General features: G+C 36.2%; 1 protein-coding gene across 4 annotated transcripts in view; it reads right to left on the bottom strand.

The window, feature by feature from the left end:
- Positions 1-20,676, bottom strand: part of LOC122809608 (anoctamin-10-like) — a 946,079-nt gene that overhangs the window by 602,559 nt on the left and 322,844 nt on the right. For all 4 annotated transcript variants that reach the window (XM_044081230.1, XM_044081232.1, XM_044081233.1 and 1 more), the window contains exon 4: positions 11,260-11,394. In XM_044081230.1, the coding sequence (XP_043937165.1) occupies positions 11,260-11,394 (135 nt within the window). The remainder of the gene's footprint in view (positions 1-11,259; positions 11,395-20,676) is intronic.

Raw genomic sequence — 20,676 nt, 5'->3', positions numbered from 1 at the left:
TGAGTAGGTAAGGATGCATTTGCAAATAGACAAGACAGACAAGACAGCAGACAGGGGTGGTGTGTGACACATGAGAGTGGTGACCACCTTTGACAGAAAGGGTGTTGTGGAATCTGAGTCCCATTTACATCCAGATGGCAGCATCGTGACTCACATCCCCATCCATAGGACTGTTGGCATGGCCCCTTCACTTCCCCGAGGGTGGCTGTGCTGGAAGCTGGGCACCAGGGTGACTCTGCCCCACCAGGTCAGCCAGCATGCCCTTAATCTGGCACAGACATTGGTCATAGCCACAATGAACTATCCTGTGCACCAGGACTAGTAGCTCATCACGGGTGACCACTCTGTCTTTGCCACCACTCCCAAAAGGGGACTGGGCCCCATCCCCTGGGGTGGTACTACCTGACAAAGCAGGTAGTGCAGTGGCAGCAGAAGGAGCGCCAACGGTCTGAGACCCAGACATACTGGGACCCGATGCCATGGCCAGTTGAGGCAAGGTAAGGGGATCAGCCAGAACCACCCTACCTTGACATGCTGTGGTACATGAGGTAAAGCAATATGTTACAGTTAGTAACAACCAAACCATTGTTAGTATTAACATAATGGAATATCATATTTATTAATCCAAATACATATTAATGTATATTATGTGCAACACAACATAATGTAACATAACAGTCAGTATGGTAAGAGTATGTCAGTGTGAAGTAAACCATGCAGCCAACAAAACAGTTTAACAAAATATGTTAATATTGAATCATAATAAAACATAATAATCAACTACATTTTCTGAAATATAGTATAACAAAATATGTTAATATTAAATCATAATAAAACATAACAATAATTAACCACATTTTCCAAAATATAGTTTAACAAAATATGTTAATATTAGATCATAATAATACATTACAATAATGAATAAATTAAGCTAAGGGTGGGGAGAGAGAGAAAAACATTCCATTAGTGAGACTGCACATAATATCCCTGACAACACTGGTCACACATACTTCTACATGTCTGTACTGACAGTTGTGTTACAGTGACTACAATTCTCCTGTAGCTGTTGTAGCATGTACATACCTCTCAAACTGATGGCATGAGACAATAAGGGGCAAGCATTAACAAATGCAGGTACAGAACTAATCAGAACAGCTTCATATAATGTGGACTTATATAACTAACAGGGTGTACTGTAAACAGATTTGGTAATACATTGCATTCCAGGTAATAATTTACCTGGTAAACATGTGACAGATGGGTTAGTCAGTTCTAATTACATTATGAGAAACTGTGACACTTCAGAGGCATGTTTGTGTACAGTAATTAAACTAGACAGCCAGCATGGCTTAGTTGGCAGGCATGGGAGTAGCACCCACTAGCTGTGACTGCAGGGTCATATTCAAATACTTTAATAATTGATTGCGGCAGTGTAGTATGGACAAGCAAAAAATACAGCCATACTGGGATTACACAGTTTTATTTCTGAATCAACAATGCTGATGCACATATTCTTGCTATTGAGTGTAACATTCTGTGAGCTCTAACACAACATCTGCACATAATATGGGATAACTCACTCATCAAATTTTTGTGTTCATGCAGAGAGATAAATTGTGAGCATTACATGACTGATAATGAAAATATAGTGCTACATAGCACTGGATTCAAAACCAGGACTGTGTGTGGCAAAATGTACAATGTACAAGAAATTTAAAAGACTGAGCTACTGAAGCACTGCTGACTACAGGGTGACTGATACTTGTCTTTAGACCACCTCCTGAAAACATACTATGAACTATGCAATACAAGTTACATGACTTTCCTCTAGCATTCTAGTACTGTTACACTGTTTTACTAGACTGCAGTGCCAATAGAACACAAATGCATGGTAAAAACCATACTGCCTATATTACTATAGCTGTATTTCACTTTCAACAATACAGGTGAACACATATTACTGTTAATAGTTTGCAATATCTGTGAAATCCACACACACACAATGTCTGGCCTTGGAGTGGGCTACCTCACCCATATACCTTTATTACCTTATGTCTGTGGAAGACAGAACATTATGTGACCAGTATTGGCCTAGAGAAAGCCTTCAATAGTACTATGAGTTAAGCAATATAGTTTGCAGGCATTTAATTTGCATTCTACAGCTATTACAGTGTTATACTTGACTTCAGCAACCTTACCTTATAGACTCAATGCATACAGCTCTACTGCAATGGTTATGACAAGACAATTCTGATGTACACCATTTTCTTGCTGTTATTGGTATTGTTTCTTGTTTTTATTGAACTAAAGTTGTTATTCATTTATTGCACTACTGCTCTAATTCCAACTTTATTGCACTACATGCACTACAGATCTCATTCCAACTTTATTGCACTACAGACTTTGTTGTATATATTTTATTGCAGTTAATGCTTTACCCTTTCTTGCTTAGTGCACTACAGTCGGCATAATATATCCATACTCACAATGCTCATGGTGCAACCTGGCAGCACCCAGCATAAAACTCGACATTCCAAGTCCTCTCAGCTGCAGCTGTTGAGATAGAAGCACACCCTTATGCATACCAGTTTTGCAGACATTCAGATTACATATTGGTAAAACAGAGGAAAAAGTACTTACATACTTGTGGGACATTCACTGCCTTCACTTCTTCCACCCAGGTGTCAAAGGTTCCTCTCTTTTGTCTTTTCAGGTCATCATGGTAGTGATGACACTGCTCACCTGTACAGGGGATACCAGTAACACTGGTGAGGTCTTTGGCCAGCTGGTCCCAGGGCTCTGCTGTACACTGCAATCCCTAGAAACAGCCCTGCAGCTATCATCATGTTTTTTCACAAGCAGCCCAATTGTGACCCTGGACTCCTGAATGCCCCACCACTGCACCTGAAAGCAGACACCTTCTCCAACACTCCCAGCCATATTGACAGATGATCGAACCCCAATGGATTCTGCAGAATTCCTGCCTATTGGACTTTATATAGGCTGTTTTCCTGCCCTAACATGTCATTGAGCAACATTCAAAAAAAATCACTGCATTGCTTAACATTGTGCAAGCCAGCCAAGTAGAGCTGAGTAGTGCACAAACAAGCACAATCATGGTCTTAGCAAAGCTTAGCACTGCGCAAACACTGGCACCCATTACCATGTTTATGAGGTGTAAACAGGTTTGAGCACAGTTGTGCAGAGTGCAGCAAAGCCATATTTTAAAATCTTGTCCATAACTTGTGCAACAAAAATACAGACAACTTATGATGGCCATGTATTCAAACCCTAGACCTACTACACATACAGCCATAACTCTTCCTATTAAGCTACATGCATATTAAGAAATCCAGTATACCTTCACATATACCACTGAGCTACTTGTTAGCAGTGCTGAGCACCACACCACGCTGCTCAAGCATGCTTAAACAAAGCCATAAATAAATAATTAATTACATCCATTCTCTAATTTTAGATGGCTAGAAAGTGTCGGCCATGTATGTATGAGCTCCCCTTGGCTTAGCTGTGCTCCACGCCGAGCTGCATAAGTGCCAAATAAAAAACTCATAAAATGTCATTATAATTATTAATTATATCCAGTTTCTATATTTAGATTTCTAGCAGGTGTCAGCTGTCTACATGTGAACACAATGCCACGCTGCACAAACATGCATTAAAAAAAAACAATAGCCATGTTCCTTGGCTCTCCATCAGCAGCCTGCCATCATTAATATGCATGGTGCACTGCAGAGGGAGACCATGGCCATGTACATGAATACATTCCTTGTAGGCTCTACACAGTGCCTACATGGAGTTTATTAAATCCTGCGGATAGATTTTTTCCCCTTATATTCAAAGTATAAGTTATAAATTTCTTGTTCGCAAATATTGTAAAAAGCTTTCACAGCTGGTGTATTAACAGGAATAAACATACTAGTTTCTTTTTCAATTGCTGACCAATCATTTGTGTATCATTCCTAAACAATAGTTTCAAATCTAAGTTTTGAACAAAAAGTCAATTCTCTGAAGAAGTCATGAAGGTTACCCTCTGTTGATAGAATAAAAGTTAAACCATTATCTAGAAGTGAAAGTTCTGTATTACTAAAAGAATGCTTAGACAAATTAACAACAGTAAACTTTAATTCAGAGATAATCTACTGAATGATATCACATTAGTCACTATGGATATTAACTCATTATTCACAGTTATTCTGAATGAATATGGTATACAATCTATATTTCCATCAATTACTGGGTGTAGCACTGGGCACTCCTGTTGTGAACACCTATGCCAACTTAGGTCTTTCCAAATGGGAAGAAATTAACATATATAGCAATAATTGCATGAGCACTTATAGAAATGATTATGTGGTGTTCTATAAGGTTTTGTGGATGACATATTCTTAATATGGATTGGAAGTATTGAATGTCTTAAAATGTTTGCTACTGATTTACAAAAGACCACTGACTTTTTTGTATTTGATTTGAATTATTCATATGAAAAAATAATTTTGGTGATATTAATATAATGTTCAGAAATGGAAGATGTGACAATGCAATACACAGAAAGGGAGTTCAAACCACTAGATCTGTAAATTTGAATACTATGCATCCCAGAGAAACTTATGAAAGTGTAGTTAGAAGCCAATTTTTAAGAGCTAGCAGAACTAATAAAGAATAACACAGAATTTGTGATGTCTGAATGTGAAGGACTAGGTCAACCTTACTTCTCTGAAATAAACAATGTTTTTAGAAATAATCTTTCTAGAAATAATAGGAAACATAAACATTATTCTCTAGGCTACATTACAAAGTTTAAAATAAATACTACCTTGATTAGGAAAATAATACAAAAAATGGGTAATTCTTAATTCTGACCCAGAAATAAAAAAGTTTTTGGTGAAAAGCCACATTTTGTATTTAAAAAAGAAAGGAACTTAAAACAATGTTATGTTATAAAGATCTGGCATTATTTCAACCATGTGAGATTTCTATTAATAAAAATAGATGGTCTCCTGTTATAAGTGCTTATATTGTAATTATATAAATATAGATAAGGAATATAAACAACCCAGTGCTAAACATAAATTTATGTTTAAAGTTTTTGCTGTTTGTTACGTAGAGAATGTGATATATTTTGCTAATTTTATGAAATGTGACTGTTTTTTTTATGTAGGAAAAAACAACCAAAAGTTTAAGGAAAGAATATGCTCTCATCTATCAGATACCTATAGATGTGTCGACACTGATGGTTTAAGCAAACATATTATGCAAAATGGTAGTTAACATGTTTTTAAATTTAGGGTTCTTCAGAAGACCTATATTAATCAACATGGAGGTGACCAACTGAATAAGACCTAACTAGCTGAATACAAAGCACTTAATTTTATTGGAGGTGATGTACCACCAGGATTGAACACTACTAACAGTACTGAACCCGTTTTAAAGTTTAAGCAAGGGCATATATAACCTGTTTTTAACCCGGGCTACATTGAATATGTAAATACACACACACATGCATATATACATATGTGTATGTGTATGTATGTATATATATATATATATATATATATATATATATATACATATATATATATATATATATATACATATATATATATATATATATATATATGGGTTCCCTTCAAAACATCTAAAATCCATAACATCTAATTTCATAACATTGAGACCAGATCATCTAAAATCCAAAATATCTAAAACCCATAACATTGAATTTCATAATATCTAACACTACAACTCACATGCAAATAACATCCCCTCCACATATAACAACACCAAATTTTTACTACATTTCTGTAGGGGGGGGCTTGAAACAGTGGGGTTAGGAAATTAACTTTTCCCTACTGTAGTGCAATCTTGGGTGTGGGGGACAGGCCCCCCCACATGGTTGGTGCAGGGGGGCTTCCAACCCTGCAGAAACATAGTAAAATGTGTGTTTGGTAGTTTGGTGTCATTATATGTGGAGGGGATGTTATTTTCTTGTAGTTTGTAGTGTTTGATGTTCTGATGCACATTTTCGATGTTATGAAGTTCAATGTTATGGGTTTTAGATGTTTTGTGTTTTAGGTATTCTGGTCTCAATGTTATGAAATTAGATGTTATGGGTTTTAGATGTTTTGAAGTAGACCCATATATATATATATATATATATATATATATATATATATATATATATATATATATATAATGATGTATTTATATCTATATAAGCATTGTATGTTATTGCATATGATTTTTATATGCTTTTATAATTTTTTTTATATATGGATTATGTGATGCGTGGACTTGTCTTGACAGGCTGGCATTTTTTGCTATATAAGGAAGTGACATAATGAATTGATTTTATGCACTGAGAAATAGTTTTTATAACTTGAAAACTTTGCTTGTTAATAAATTATTAATCTAAGATGGTTGGTTTCCAAGCTTATTTTTTCTGGATTCTACAATTTTTTTTTTTTTTAAATCTGCTTAGCTACTTGGAGACATTGCTGCTGTCTATTTTTTTTTGTCAGGAACAAAAGAAAATAGCATGTGAGGAATGTCTGATAGTAAATGAAAAAGTGTCAATTTATCTGAAGATTTCTAATCATTGTCCAATCATAAAAAAGCATTATGATTTGAATGATACTTTATACCATCATTTGGGGGAATGCGAAGGGTGAGGCATGCAGAAAAGGAAAAAAAATGTTAGTTTGTGCATTTCATTTCTAATATGCTTTCATTACAGAATGGATTCCTGAGTGTATTTTAGTATGTGTCTAATTTACTTCTTACCTAATATTAGTAACCACTAACAGGGCAGAATTGCAGAAAGTGCTGTTCTTTGTGGAAAATTTGATTATGGACTTTGGAACTCATGCCTAATATGGAATGTCATAAACAAAGAGTCAGGAGATCTTAATTAATAAAATTAATGCTGTAGTGGTTGTCTTAAGATTGTTGCAATAATATTCTTTTTAATCAAAGTATAAAAAAATCTATGAAGCTGCTGTTCAAGGGAACAGGACCTTGATTTTCTAGTCTCTTACATACATAAAACAAATAGTTCACACTATCCTGTGTCAATGTGTAAAAAGTTGCTCAAGCACCGACAAATCTTGCAAGAAATCATTGTAGCATTGCTATGTACAAGTTCTACAACATACAGATATTACATTGTTGAGAATGAATCACTAAGTCATATGTTGATGGCAGAATGTTAAAAAGTAAAGTACATACCTGAACTACAGTGCTTATGCCTGAAAACCAATATAAGGTAAAGTAAATTGTAAAAGAAATAAGCAGAGATAGAATGCCTGAGCCAAGCTTAAGTATCCAAAAGCTAAAGGAAAGTTTGCAGCCTCATGCTGAAGTTGTTAAAGCTGCTGAACCAAGATCTTATGTGGTTCATAGAGAAGAAAGTAAACCATATGAAAGAAGTTGTGACAATTTGCACAAGGAAATATGTTGAAAATTAAGTTTCAGAAAGATAGGCAACCTAAACTGTCATAAGCAGTCCTTTCACAAGAAAACAGAGTGAAAATTACGTTGGGTAAAAGCTGCAGAGGGAGATTCTTTAAATTGTGTTCACAAATGTGAATCACGAGCCATCTATAAGGAAAGTTAAGATGAGTATCAGCACTTTGCTGTTAAAATTTCTGTATAAAGGTTTGATGGAAATATATAGAACTGTTTCACAGTTAATCATGATTCTATGGACCGAGAAGATGATTCTCAAAACTCTTATGAATGAAATGGGATTTAGCTGAGATGCGCACCATCAGCTTGTTTTTTCTCAGCTGCCATTTGATGGATATATTACTGCATTAAGCTACAAAGCTCTAAGAAGTTTGAGTTGATGTTAAGGGTGTTCATGTTTTCTTGTTTATGTTTTGAGTCTATTGTGTAGTATATATATATATATATATATATATATATATACACACAGTAGCATGTTTAGACTGCATATGTGAAATATTTTGAGTGAATGTAAGTGTGCCTTTGCATCCAAGTTTGCCATCAAGTGATCATGAGTAAGGATGGAAGTTTGGTTCAATAGCACTGAACAGTGAGTTAAGACAGTTTTTCTTTTTCCCACTGTTGTTTGATTGCAGAGTTAGTATATGTGCAAGTTGCTGGGGCTGTGTAGGGTGCTAGGGGACACTTGTTTTAGTTATGTCTGTTTTCTTTCAGTTATAGGATCATTCAACTGAATAGGTTGATGATTTTGAACTTGATTGTATGGATTCATAATTAATACAAATACAGTCCTATATGTTTATATATAGCTTTTCAAATAGAAATGTTAGACATATTGAGTTAGATACTGTAATTACCATATTATGTGATACACGGACATTCTAGATTAGTCAGTTTTAGTATAGTTAGAGCACATGTGCAGTCTGTGTTTTATATAATGTGTCAGCAATTTTAATATAGTTAGAGCACATTTCTGTGTTTTATATATTAAGCCTCCTCACATGATAGTGCATGCTAGAATAGGATATCCTATTCAGAAAATGTAGGTGCTTAATACAGAGGGTGTATAAAAAGTGACCAAAAAAGACTGGTTTACCTGTTTGTTTATTTATTTTATTTATTCCTTTAAATTTATTCACTGGGGCACAACACTGATCAAACAATGACCAATTACAAGTTTGGTTGGAGCTGGGAATTTCAGAATTAAGTAATTAAATGAAACATCTCAGCTTATGCATGAAGAGTTTCAAAGGATAAGGGTATAAATCTTCTTGTTTCCAAAGCTATGAAACCTAATTAGACTAAAACAAATCAGTATAACCTTACTATCCCCCCTGACTGTACCCCAGAAGACCAAAGTCTGATTAGTACCTCAGATAAGAAAGGCAAGCTACACGGGCTGGTAGTGAACAGCCAATACCAGCTCACCCAGGGTCGGTGGTGGGGGTGGTGGTGAGAGTTAGCTCAACCTACTTCACTACTGATCCCAGCTGAAAGACTGTGGTACTTCATAATGTAGCTAAGAATTGGTTCGAATGGTTTCTTGCTATGTTTAAGGCAGGAGGCTCAATATGTGGTGATACATCTCCCAACTAGACAGCAGAACTCAGTAGTCACTGACTGCTGCACAAGGGGTTAGGACAGGTAGTGGGGCCCTTGTTTGATTATAGCAAGCTAGCTCACTCCCATGCATTGGCTATTGTCTCCAAGTAGAAAGAAATGTGTGGATATAATTCTCATCCAAGCCAAGGCCTTAATGACATGTAGGGCTGTCATTCTGGCTGAGGAATGAATGGGTCAGCTTCTCACTGGAGGAAAGAATGGGCTGAATATGGTAAAGAAGGAGATCTGTAACTCAGGTTACCTTGCAGTTAGTGCAAAAGATTATGGCTATGAGCTGTTAACAAGCTGCTTTCTGTGGACCACTGTCTGATGCGTTCAGCTTTAATTTGTCTATAGTGTGTGACCTTGACCAAGTCACTTAACCAGAGTACTTGGGGCAATTGTGACATTGGGATAGGCTCCTCAGTGGTCTTCTAGGATGCATGATGATTACCTTGACACTTAGGAACCTATAGAAGTGAATGCAAAGTACAAAAAAGCATCAGAGGCATGGATTCCAAATTATGAGAGGAAAAAAGCAGAGAAAAACAAGAAAACTGTGGTGCAATGATAAAGTTGCTTTGCTACAGGACAATTTACTCAAGGTATATTAGACAAGGCACGAGAGGTCTGAAAAAGCATTGAGGAGCTAGGGTATGTGACATCATATGTTGGCAGCCATGACAGAGCTAAGGCCCAATTATGCATATATATTTTGCACGTACATGCATACATATTTTATTGTGCATTCGTTTTCCAGACTGTTGTTATGCGTAAAATTATTTTGAAATCAAACTAAGAATAATAAACAGCAACAACTGTTTTAGATTTTATAAGTATGGGTGGGATGCTTGGTTAGGCTTAAAAAGGCACCAATGATCATTCATCTAGTGCTTACCTTTGAACCTATGAATTAAATTCTATACTTTCATATATATATATATATATATATATATATATACAGATATATATATATATATATATATATATATATATATATATATATATATATATATATATATATATACATATATATATATATATATATATATATGGGTTTATGTTGATCAACGAAAATCCACATCCCTGACGACCAGATCACCGAGATGAGATCGCCGACGCCACACATCCCCGACAATGGTGAGTAGTGCAGAATGGGATGTATTCTCATTTCCACAATGTGGTGCGATCTCGGAGTTAGTATATTTAAGTAGGGGGGGTGTGTGGAGGACACAGCCCCCACATGGGGTGCAGGAGGGCTTGCCCCCCTGCCATACACATATCTGTTTATTTTTTAAGTGTATTATGGACATGGGAATGAATTCCATTCTGTAATACCTTTGTCAGGGATGTGTGGCATCGGCGATCTCGTCTTGGTGATCCGGTCGTCAGGGATGTGGATTTTCATTGATCTTACATGAACCCATATATATATATATATATATATATATATATATATATATATATAAAACAAGGGAGACAGAAATAACATAGATCTTCAAATCAGTAAAATTTTAGTAATGAGATTAACATTCCATCATTAGCAAAGTGAAACATTTAAAGCAACATCACATAATCAGACAGCCGCACAAAACTGTGGCAGATTTATTGATGTCCTATCAGTAACTGCAGCAGTGTAAACACTTGATATTGTAATGTCAGACTACGTTCAGGAATGTGTTATCTTGGTTGTTATGGTAGCAGTGAAACAGTAGGGTGTTTTATCCTAAGGTCAGCTCAATTTCATAGCAGTTAGTTTGCTTCATATTGCTTTGCTACCTAGTTCAATGTCAGTATCAGCACAAGCAGGTGGAAATGAACAACTGTCAAATGTCACATCCATAAATATACTAAAGCATCCAAAATTAATTTCATAACAATGGGGTGTTGGACTGCATTGGCTTTTCTGTCAGGATGACTTCCCAACATGGGAACATAATTACCGGTTAATGAAAAAGAATGTTTCTCACTTATACATAATACAGCGCTACTGACAGTAGCAAATAAATAACAGGGTAGAGACACAGTCCTCTGGACAAAATGGTAGAACTGAACAGCAGAAAGCATATTCTACTATGTATTTGTGGTTTTTGAATGAACATTTAGAATTTCCAGGAAGTAAACATTAAAATATATATATCCCAGGAAGTGACATTCTTTTAACTTCCCACTTACAGATGGATGCACCTTCACAGAGCTTTATCATTGGATATCCAGGGATATGTGTATCGTTGGTGGCCTTGACACTATCCAGTTCATGTTTCACCAGGTACTGACGCTCAGACAGTGTCAGAAATTTCTCTACATCATCTGAGAAAGCAAGAAAGAGTAAAACAGAGTTCAGTGGAATTAGAATGTTATTTTACATTAAAAAAATGTAACATTCATTGAGTTTTTGATAAAGCAATAGGATTCCAAGGTTTAGGGTTTCTTCACATTTGCTGTACTGTGGATATTCAGGACACTTAGTGACTTTTTTCCAATTGCATTTGTGTCTTTGCATACAATATTTCCATTTTACAATATGCAACAAAGAGTGGGGGAGGCAAAGGCTTCCATAGCACACTTGCACACTTCATATATAAACTCAAGGGTATAGCAAGGATTTCTGTAATTTATGCCAACTATGTAAAGTACATAAACTCTTGAGGTACAATACCAAGTTTGTGGTTATACTGCATCACTGTGACCTATTCACATTCAGTGTGAACCCACAAAATTCATATTTGTATACCAAGTTGCTAACTGTACCACCCTAATGCATGGAATCCAGTAGATGTTTACATTGTATTATTATTAGCCAGAAGATTCAGATTTGTATACCAAGCTTCCGCCTATAGGACCCACCAATTATGCACAGTATGTGGTATTTCATTACATTGCTTGATTGAGACCTACTCACATTCATGGAGCAGCTATTAATTTCAGATTTGTACATCAAGTTCCTGACTGTAGCTCCTTCCTCAAGTAGTGCATAGAATCCAGGGTTTCATATATATTTTATCATTGTCATCTACTCACATTCAGGCTGCCATCAGACATTTCATATTTCTACATCCAGTTCACCCCCTCCCCCAGTAATACACAGACTCCATTGTCTGGTTACATTGTGTCAATGTGACCTTCTTACCTTCAGGGTGCACCAAGGAGTTTCAGATTTGTATATAAAGTTCGCCTACTGTTTGTTGCTCCCTTTGAAAATAACTGCCTCTTGTTTTATGACAGGTATTTCAGATGTATAGATAAAAACTCCATACAAGAACTGGATGGCAGGTAGTTTACTAAGACGACTACAAGAATTGAACAGCAGGTAGTTTAATAAGCAGACATCAGTATGGGCACATAGGCATTCTTTGTTAGCTCATTTGCACACTTTGTATTTAATTTATACATTATAAACTTGTGTAATCAGTGCTTTGCAATATATATATATATAATGTATACACACACAAGTATATATATATATATATATATATATATATATATATATATATATACATTTCACTACAGATAAGTAACTGCTTGGCCAACCCAGCAAACAAACTAAAACTGATGCAAACAAAACTCACCCATGTGGGAGGCTGCACCCCACCCCACAACTCCTAACCAAATATACCAACCAAGACTGCACTACCGCAGAGGTAAGGGGCAATGGTCAACATGCTGGACAACTGGTTACTTACCAGTACTGAAATGTCGGTGTTCCAAGTGGTTGGTCTTCTGGAGTTTCATTTTTTTTTTCTTTTCAGTCTTTTGAAAGTCAGGTAAGTGAGCTTTTGGGTTTATAAAGGGGGCCCATATATATATATATATATATATATATATATATATATATATATATATATATATATACACATATAGACTGTGACAATTGATTGAAGGTTTGGTATTTGTGAGGTCAAAGAAGGCTGACTAACCTTTTGTAGAAACACTGCATCATACAGCACTTCATCAATGTCTGTTTCTTTTTTTTTTTTTTTTTTTTTTTCATTGTTAATTCTTTTTTTTTTTTCAAAACAGGTTTATTGTTTTAACATATAAGAGAAATATCATAACAATTTTATACAAGTAATTAAAAATAGGTATTATTATAATATTCAACAAAACAACTAAAGTATTTACAAAGACATCCACTACAATCAGATCAATTAATTAAACTAAAATACCATGCTATTGAAATTAAAAATTTTTAACAAATTTTGTAAATTATCCCATACAATAAAATAAGATGTTTTTCTATTTGTTCTAGACCTAATTGTGTTTATTTCCATATGGCACACTATATTCATAACATTTTTAAATTCATTGAATGAAGGAGGTGTATCTGAAATCCAATTTCTAGTTATTATTTTCCTAGCCACTGCTAGAATAGACCATAACAAGGGAAGCTTAACCTTTTTAACACTTTGAGGTACAGGTGTGTTGAATAATATAAGAGATTTAGAAATAATGAAATTATCTGTAAAAGAGCCTGCAAAAATTCATTAATTGACTTCCAGTATTCTTTCAATTTTATACAGTCATAAAACATATGAGCCCAGTCAGCATTAATTTCTACATTACATCTCTTACATAGATTATCTTTATTATTTATTTTATTCATCATCAAAGGTGTATAAAAGATCTATGTAAAAATTTCCATGTATAAAGTCTCCAGACAATGGAAGACGTAGTTCTATAAGCAGATTCCAATATATATTGTTTATCTTGTTGATTTGGTGGGTCCCCATTAATAGAAGTGAAATAATTCCAGTATGAATCTACACTGTAAAAGTTTCTTGTCTGATAACTTTATGTATGTATGAAAGTTTACCTTTATCAGAAACTTTATGTTGTAAATTTAATATCAAGTAATCAATCAGTGTTGGAATAGATTATTTAACAGTTATAGACATTAAATCTATTTTATTAATGAGATGTTGTCTAAAGGTCTGAACCTCTAACCAGCAAGTTTCTCTTAGATCAAATTCTTGTTTTAAGAAATCTAGATTTTTAACTTTATTATCAGATATCAACTGATACCAGTACTTTAGATCATTATCTATAGCTAAATGAGTTCCTTCAGAAATAGATGACAAAAGCATACATCAATGTCTGTTTCTAATAGCTGATTATCATACCTGATACTTTTTAATATATTTTTATACATTTTAAACAGTTGTTATATCTGAATGTATAAATGTACACGTGGAAAAATGATGCCTTCCATTTAAGCTACCTGTTGAATGCTCATACTATATTACAGTTTCTGGTCAACTTTCTCAGGAAGGTCACAGCATGATGCATGAATATCAAACTGTCCAGAGAAGTAATATGTTTAGAATATTGAGCTCTAAATGCATTCTAGTGAACAGATGAAGATACATTTAGCAGGAGAGCAGATCACTTAATCTTTATGTTTGTTTGCATATCATTAATGAAGCATAAGAAATCATATTTATATTAGTAAACTGGAGTACTGAGTTATAATATCTGTCTGCATTTAGATAATGCAGCTTTAATCTTCTGTTAGTGTATTACATTGTCTACATTTTTGTGGGATTCTGTGACATGAAATCTACAAACTTATGTGCAACATGATTCTGATCATGAGCACCAGTGAACATTAAAACATATTTTTTCATTATAGGTATAGCACAGGAGTGGAAATGCCCATACAAATTACAACCCTATTTCATAATCAAAGAAAGAGTGAAACCAGAAGCTAGTTCTTGATACATATTATTTTATATATTTTTATGTTTTTACTTTATTTATATATATATATATATATATATATATATATATATATATATATATATATATATATTGCACAGCACTAACTTAATATTGATACTTTTGTTGCATCTGTTGACAGTGACATGGAATGCTGTTTTTTTTCTGTCCTCTGAGAATCATCAGAGGTGTCATTTTAGGCTTTTCTGACAGAAAAACAGTCAGTCACTGGATATATGCACAGTGCTGGTCTATTTGTGGCATGCAGCTGTGGTTGTCACACAGCCATAACACCTGAACTGTCACTGAGCAGCTTACTGAATACTGATTAAAAAATGTATTTTACTGCACTGTTGAGTTTTACTGCTGGGGCAGCCACGGTGGTGCAGCAGTTAGCATTGCCGCCTCATAGCAAGAGGTTCTCTTGTTCGATTCTCGGCTGGGGTGCCTTCTGTGTGGAGTCTGCATGTCCTCCCTGTGGTTGTGTGGGTTTCCTCTGGGTGTTCTGTTTTTTTCCCAAATCCCAAAGACATGCTGTAGGTGGATCGGACACTCTAAATTGGTCCTAGGTGTGAGTATGTGTGCGTGTGTGTGCCTTCTGTGGAAGGTTGGGTGCTGGGCTGGCAACTCGACACTGTAAAACTCCACTGCCAATCATGAGCAGACAGATGATCCGCTGTGGTGACCCCTAACTGGGAAAAGCCAAAAGAAGAAGAAGAAGAAGTTGAGTTTTACTGCTGTCTGGCCTGTATTTATTTATGCTGCTCTGCCTTGCCCAAGGGTTTTGCTTTCAATTTTTTATTTCCACAATCAGATATATTTCTTCAGTGATTTTCCCCTTTTTAATTACATCCATAGGTTCATAGTTTAGTGCTAAGCTAACTGCTCTTGCGAGCCATTTTAAGCCAAGCCAATTACACTTGTGAGACTCAAACCCTGGACCTTGAGTTTGGAAGGCAAACACCTAAGCCATTAAGCCACCCTCCTAAGCCATAAAGATCTTTCTGGAATGAGTGCTTGACTGTTACCATGATCTTCTGATTTCAGGATAAAATCAGTCAAACAGAGTCTAACTACACGGTGTAAAGTAGTGGTGAGCCATTACACCAACCAAGTGAGTGACCCTACAATGAAACAGTCATTGTTGTGGAAAGCATGGCTTTTTTGTATATGAGTTTAACCCCAACACTGATTATTTATGTATTTAACTATTATTTAGTTAACAAATCAAACATCTCTGAACTGTATTCACAGACACCTGTACTCACAGATTAATTTAATGTGTTAAGCGATTTCATCTCCAAACAAACAAGTCTTCTCCAGAACAAAGCAAACAACGCGAAGCCAACCATTTAAATTAAAAACATATTTTGCTATTTACAATTTTAGTGACATGTAGTAAATGACATAAATAAGGAATTCTTTAAAAAAGGTTTACTTTTTACCTGCACAACAAACAAATATAGCTAATAAGCTTATTGAATTAAAAGTATTTACAACAAAATTAAATTTGGGGGTAATGTTCTCTGATGATTTTTAGCTAAAACCATTGCAGAGACATAGCTTGTTCCACTCCTCTCCCTTTACCACCCATTATAAATTTATTTGAGAAATGTGCTGAAAACAATAAATGCAATTTCTTAAAAAAATAGGAAATTCTATAATTTAAAGAATGCTGAATTTAAATTGTTGAATAGATTGTCTGCTGAAAAATATGTGTACATTATAACATCTGACAATGGTGGGGGGACCAATCATTTAATGTGGTATGATGCTGAACATACTTTATAATGATGACCTTTAATGAGCAATCTCTATGAATGAAGTTAATTAAGCTTATAGTAGCATTGATATACTTTGACTGATTTATTTATTAATCAACAGATTTCTGACACACTATATTCCTTTTTGAATGTTAAAACACAGATTATTCCATATATTTTGATATACCATGTATACATAAAAACAGGGAAGCCCTCTGCCCTCCACCCTCCTCTGCGACCTGTAATTTCAGTTTCTGGAAGTAAGGCAGAACATTTACCTATATTTATTGACTATATATGAAAAGGTGGACATTTTGCCACAGGTCCTTGGGGACGTATGGCATTTATTAGATATTTTAAGGCCCAATGAATGTACTGAAGATCTTAGTTTGGTAACTCCAGACATCAAGGATCTTTTTACAGTTCTTCTACAGAACACCATTTTGTTATGGCTTAGAGAATTGTTACATGAATAAACATTTAGTGTTTGTGGCTGTTTAGGAGTGGTTTTAACCAATAATTATTTTAAATTTTAAGTGTGAAGAGAAGTATTTCAAAAAATTTCTGGGGTCACAATGAATACAGGTACTGCCCCACTTTTTGCAAATTTGACTCTGTGTAAATGGGCAAAAGACAATGGGCAGGATTCATGAGCACCTACACTTAGCTCACAGGTTAGTACTAGGCTAACTGTCCATGTGGGTCATTTTGTTAAGCCTAGCCAGTTAACCTATATGAGGATCAAACCCTGCACCTTGTGTTTATAAGGTAAATATCTTAACTATTATGCCAACCTCCCTCTGGTGCTGCCATAGTATGCTACTTCATATTCATTAACAATGGCAAACAGCAGAATATTCTAATGAAAACATAAGTAGCTGAATTGCATGCTAATTAACCAATACAACATGGCAGAACTATTCAGGTATAAAGTAATCATGTAAACTCATTGCTCCCTTCTGCCCTGAAATCTGAAAATCTTTGGAATACAACCATGATTGCACTTAGAAAAAAATGTTAGTGGTTGCTGCTGCCATCATTAGCCTGTATGTGCAAAACACTTTAATTCCAGATGCTACTGATGTTCCAGCCAGACCTTGGTCAAGAAAAAGAAGGGTGTTTAGACCCCATTTGACTTATCATGGTCTGCATGACACAGAAGTTGTAGAGCAACACTGGGTGGACAGGAAAACACTAGAAGAGGAGATAAGCAACCTTTGCTGCCCTCACCTAAGACCCAAGGGAAATCATGGAGAACCCACTCAAGAGGAAACAAAGGTATGTATAGCATTATTTATACTAATTACAGATACGTTCCAGAAAAAAACAGGGGTTGTATTAGGGATGTCACAAGCCTCAGCTTCTAGAATATTAAATCAGTTTCAAAATGCAATGCTGCAACATGCAAGGGACCATATCTATTTTCCATGCACCCCACAGGAGAGACTAACAACCATTCATGAATTTTATGCAATAGCACACTTCCCTGATGTTCTGGATGGCTATGGATTGCCCAGACATGGAAATAAAAGGTTCACCTGGTGAATAGACAATGAGGTACATTAACAGGAAAGGATACCATTCTACAATCTGTCAGGTTATCTGTACTGGTCAAGGGATCATCTACAATGTCTGTACAGGTAAACCAGGCAGTTTGCATGGCTCACACATATGGCATACCTATGAGCTGTACACAAGGTTTGTTAGGGGCGACTTTCCACAAGAGCATCTGGAGAGGATGCAGGTTATGCACTGGAACGTTGGCTCATTACACCCATGAGAAATCCACACATCCCCACTGAGCAAGGATACAGTGATACCCACACTCAAACAAGGAAAATCTAACAATGTGTATTTGGCTTGCTCAAATCGAGGTTCCAGTGTCTAGACACATCAGAAGGTGTCCTGCAGTGTGACACAGGCACCGCTACCCAAATACTTACAGCCTGTGCCATGTTATAAAATATAATTCTCAGGAAACAGCTTCAACAATGATATCCAGGGGTAGGACAACAGACTCCAGGACTGCAGACAGGGCCAGCAGATACAGATGATGAGTCTGAGGAAGAACCACAAGCTGCTAATGGTGCTGGTAGATGTAGGCATGCACAATATGTTATGGCTCTGGCTAAGAAGAAAAATATAGCACACACACTTACTACCTATTTGAAAACCTAAGATCCTAAGCACGTTCAAATATTAAAACTGATGCCTGCAAAAGTCCACAGCCTTTGCTTAACTATTTACTGGATGAGTTTTATTAGGATTAGACAGAGACAGCCTCCAAGTACACTTTTTGTAGCTGTAGTATTAACAAGTGTGAAACCTGTATAAAAAAGAGGTATGTAACTGATTACTGTCATATACAAATTCTCATATGTCCCTAAGGTGGGACATGTCCCATGTGTTTAGTAATGTCAGTAAGAGCTGATGTTCATAATATACAGCTGTGGACTTTGCCCAGCACTGTGCATCCAGCATTACAGTTGACCACTGTGTATAAACCAGTGAGCAGGTTAATGGTAGCATCCCCAACCACAAGAATTACCTTTGCCAGGAGTTGCGCTACTACTTCTACTGCCCTGGCTAGAAGTTTGGGTGCTACCTAAATATGAGGAATGTCTGCTGGATGAACTCTTATGACTATGTGCCGGACCATGATAAACAAATGTGAAATAAATAAGGACCATGATAAACAAATGTGAAATAAATAAATAAATAAATCATTATACAAGTATAGCAATAAGCAATGATTAGATATTTGCTTTGATTCTATTACTGCAAACACTAATATAAATACAATGAAGGTCAACAATTATATAAACAATCATTCACAACTGAGTGGGAACGGTAAATAAAAACATTTCATCAGCAATATATTTACATTAAATCAAGCTTGTGAGTAAGCAAGCATTAGCTATCCACTGTGTGCATCAGACATGTACGTAACCCTAAGTCACAGAGTCATGTACAAAGGGCAAGGCATAGTCATCATCAATTCAACAGGGTGGGGTGGTGAGATACAGGAGGTCAAGCCTAATACCAAAGAAGTTAGTGTGTAGATATACAACTGTGAGGGCCAGTAGCAAGATATGTATATCACTCAACAGTGATGTTTAGATAACATGTGTGTCTGTGCATGTTTGTGTGTGTATGTGTGGGTGTGTCTGTGATGATATGGGCAATTTTTTTCAGTATGTCTGTCTGTCTGCATGAACACAAGCAAACACTGTGCTAGCATTACATCCTGGTATCTGAAACAGGGCTGAGTCATTCAAGGTAAAGTAGTCAGTTCAACACTGTCACCCCCCCCCAGCCATGAAAATTACCTCTGCCTGGAGTTGCACTGCTATTTTCACAGCCCTGGGTAGAAGTCAGAGTGCTACCTGAATGTGAGTGATATCTGCTGGATGACCTCTCATCATGACTATGTGCTGGATCATGACCACATGGCCTACCATGTCGGGGTATGGATGCAATAATCACTGATGGAACAGTGGAAGTAGTGTCACTACGGCAGTGGGATTTTTCACATCCATGTTGGATAACACCAGGCAATGTAGTGGCTCACACACCTATATGGATGCCATCTCTCCCGCATTAGGAATTCCATTACAGACCCTGCCTGAGCCATTGTGTCATACATCCTGTCCAAGGAATCAACTACACAGTTCAGGAAATCCCACACGTTTGAATGCACTTTTAGTAGTTGCACTATCACTTCCAAGGCCCTGATGGAATGTGCCTGTGCCTCTGTGATGGCCCTAGACATATGTCATGCGGCACCTACTGACACTCCAACATTGAGAGGAGGATGGAGTGGATAGCAGGCCTCCTCTGAGCACCTTTACCAACACTGTCAATGTGTGGCACTTTACCCTCACAATGGCTATATGGAGAATGAACCAGTTCTGCAACTTGAGTAACCACACTACCCTTATCAACTGTGTCACCCTAATCCTGTCCTGTGTTTGAGGTCATGATCTCTGTGTCATTGGTATGTGTAGGCATACTGACTGTGTCTAAGATATGAGCAGGAGATGTTGAAGGCACAACTTCAGTATCAGATCGACCATCTTCACCCCTCCAAAACTGTGCATTTTTGTTGCCACCA

This window comes from Protopterus annectens, chromosome 8.part0, assembly GCF_019279795.1.
Source record: "Protopterus annectens isolate FY-2018-M chromosome 8.part0, PAN1.0, whole genome shotgun sequence".
In the NCBI taxonomy this organism is placed as follows: Eukaryota; Metazoa; Chordata; order Ceratodontiformes; family Protopteridae; genus Protopterus; species Protopterus annectens.
The sequence above is the reverse complement of the archived record's forward strand: the minus strand, read 5'-3'. Positions and strand labels throughout refer to the sequence as shown.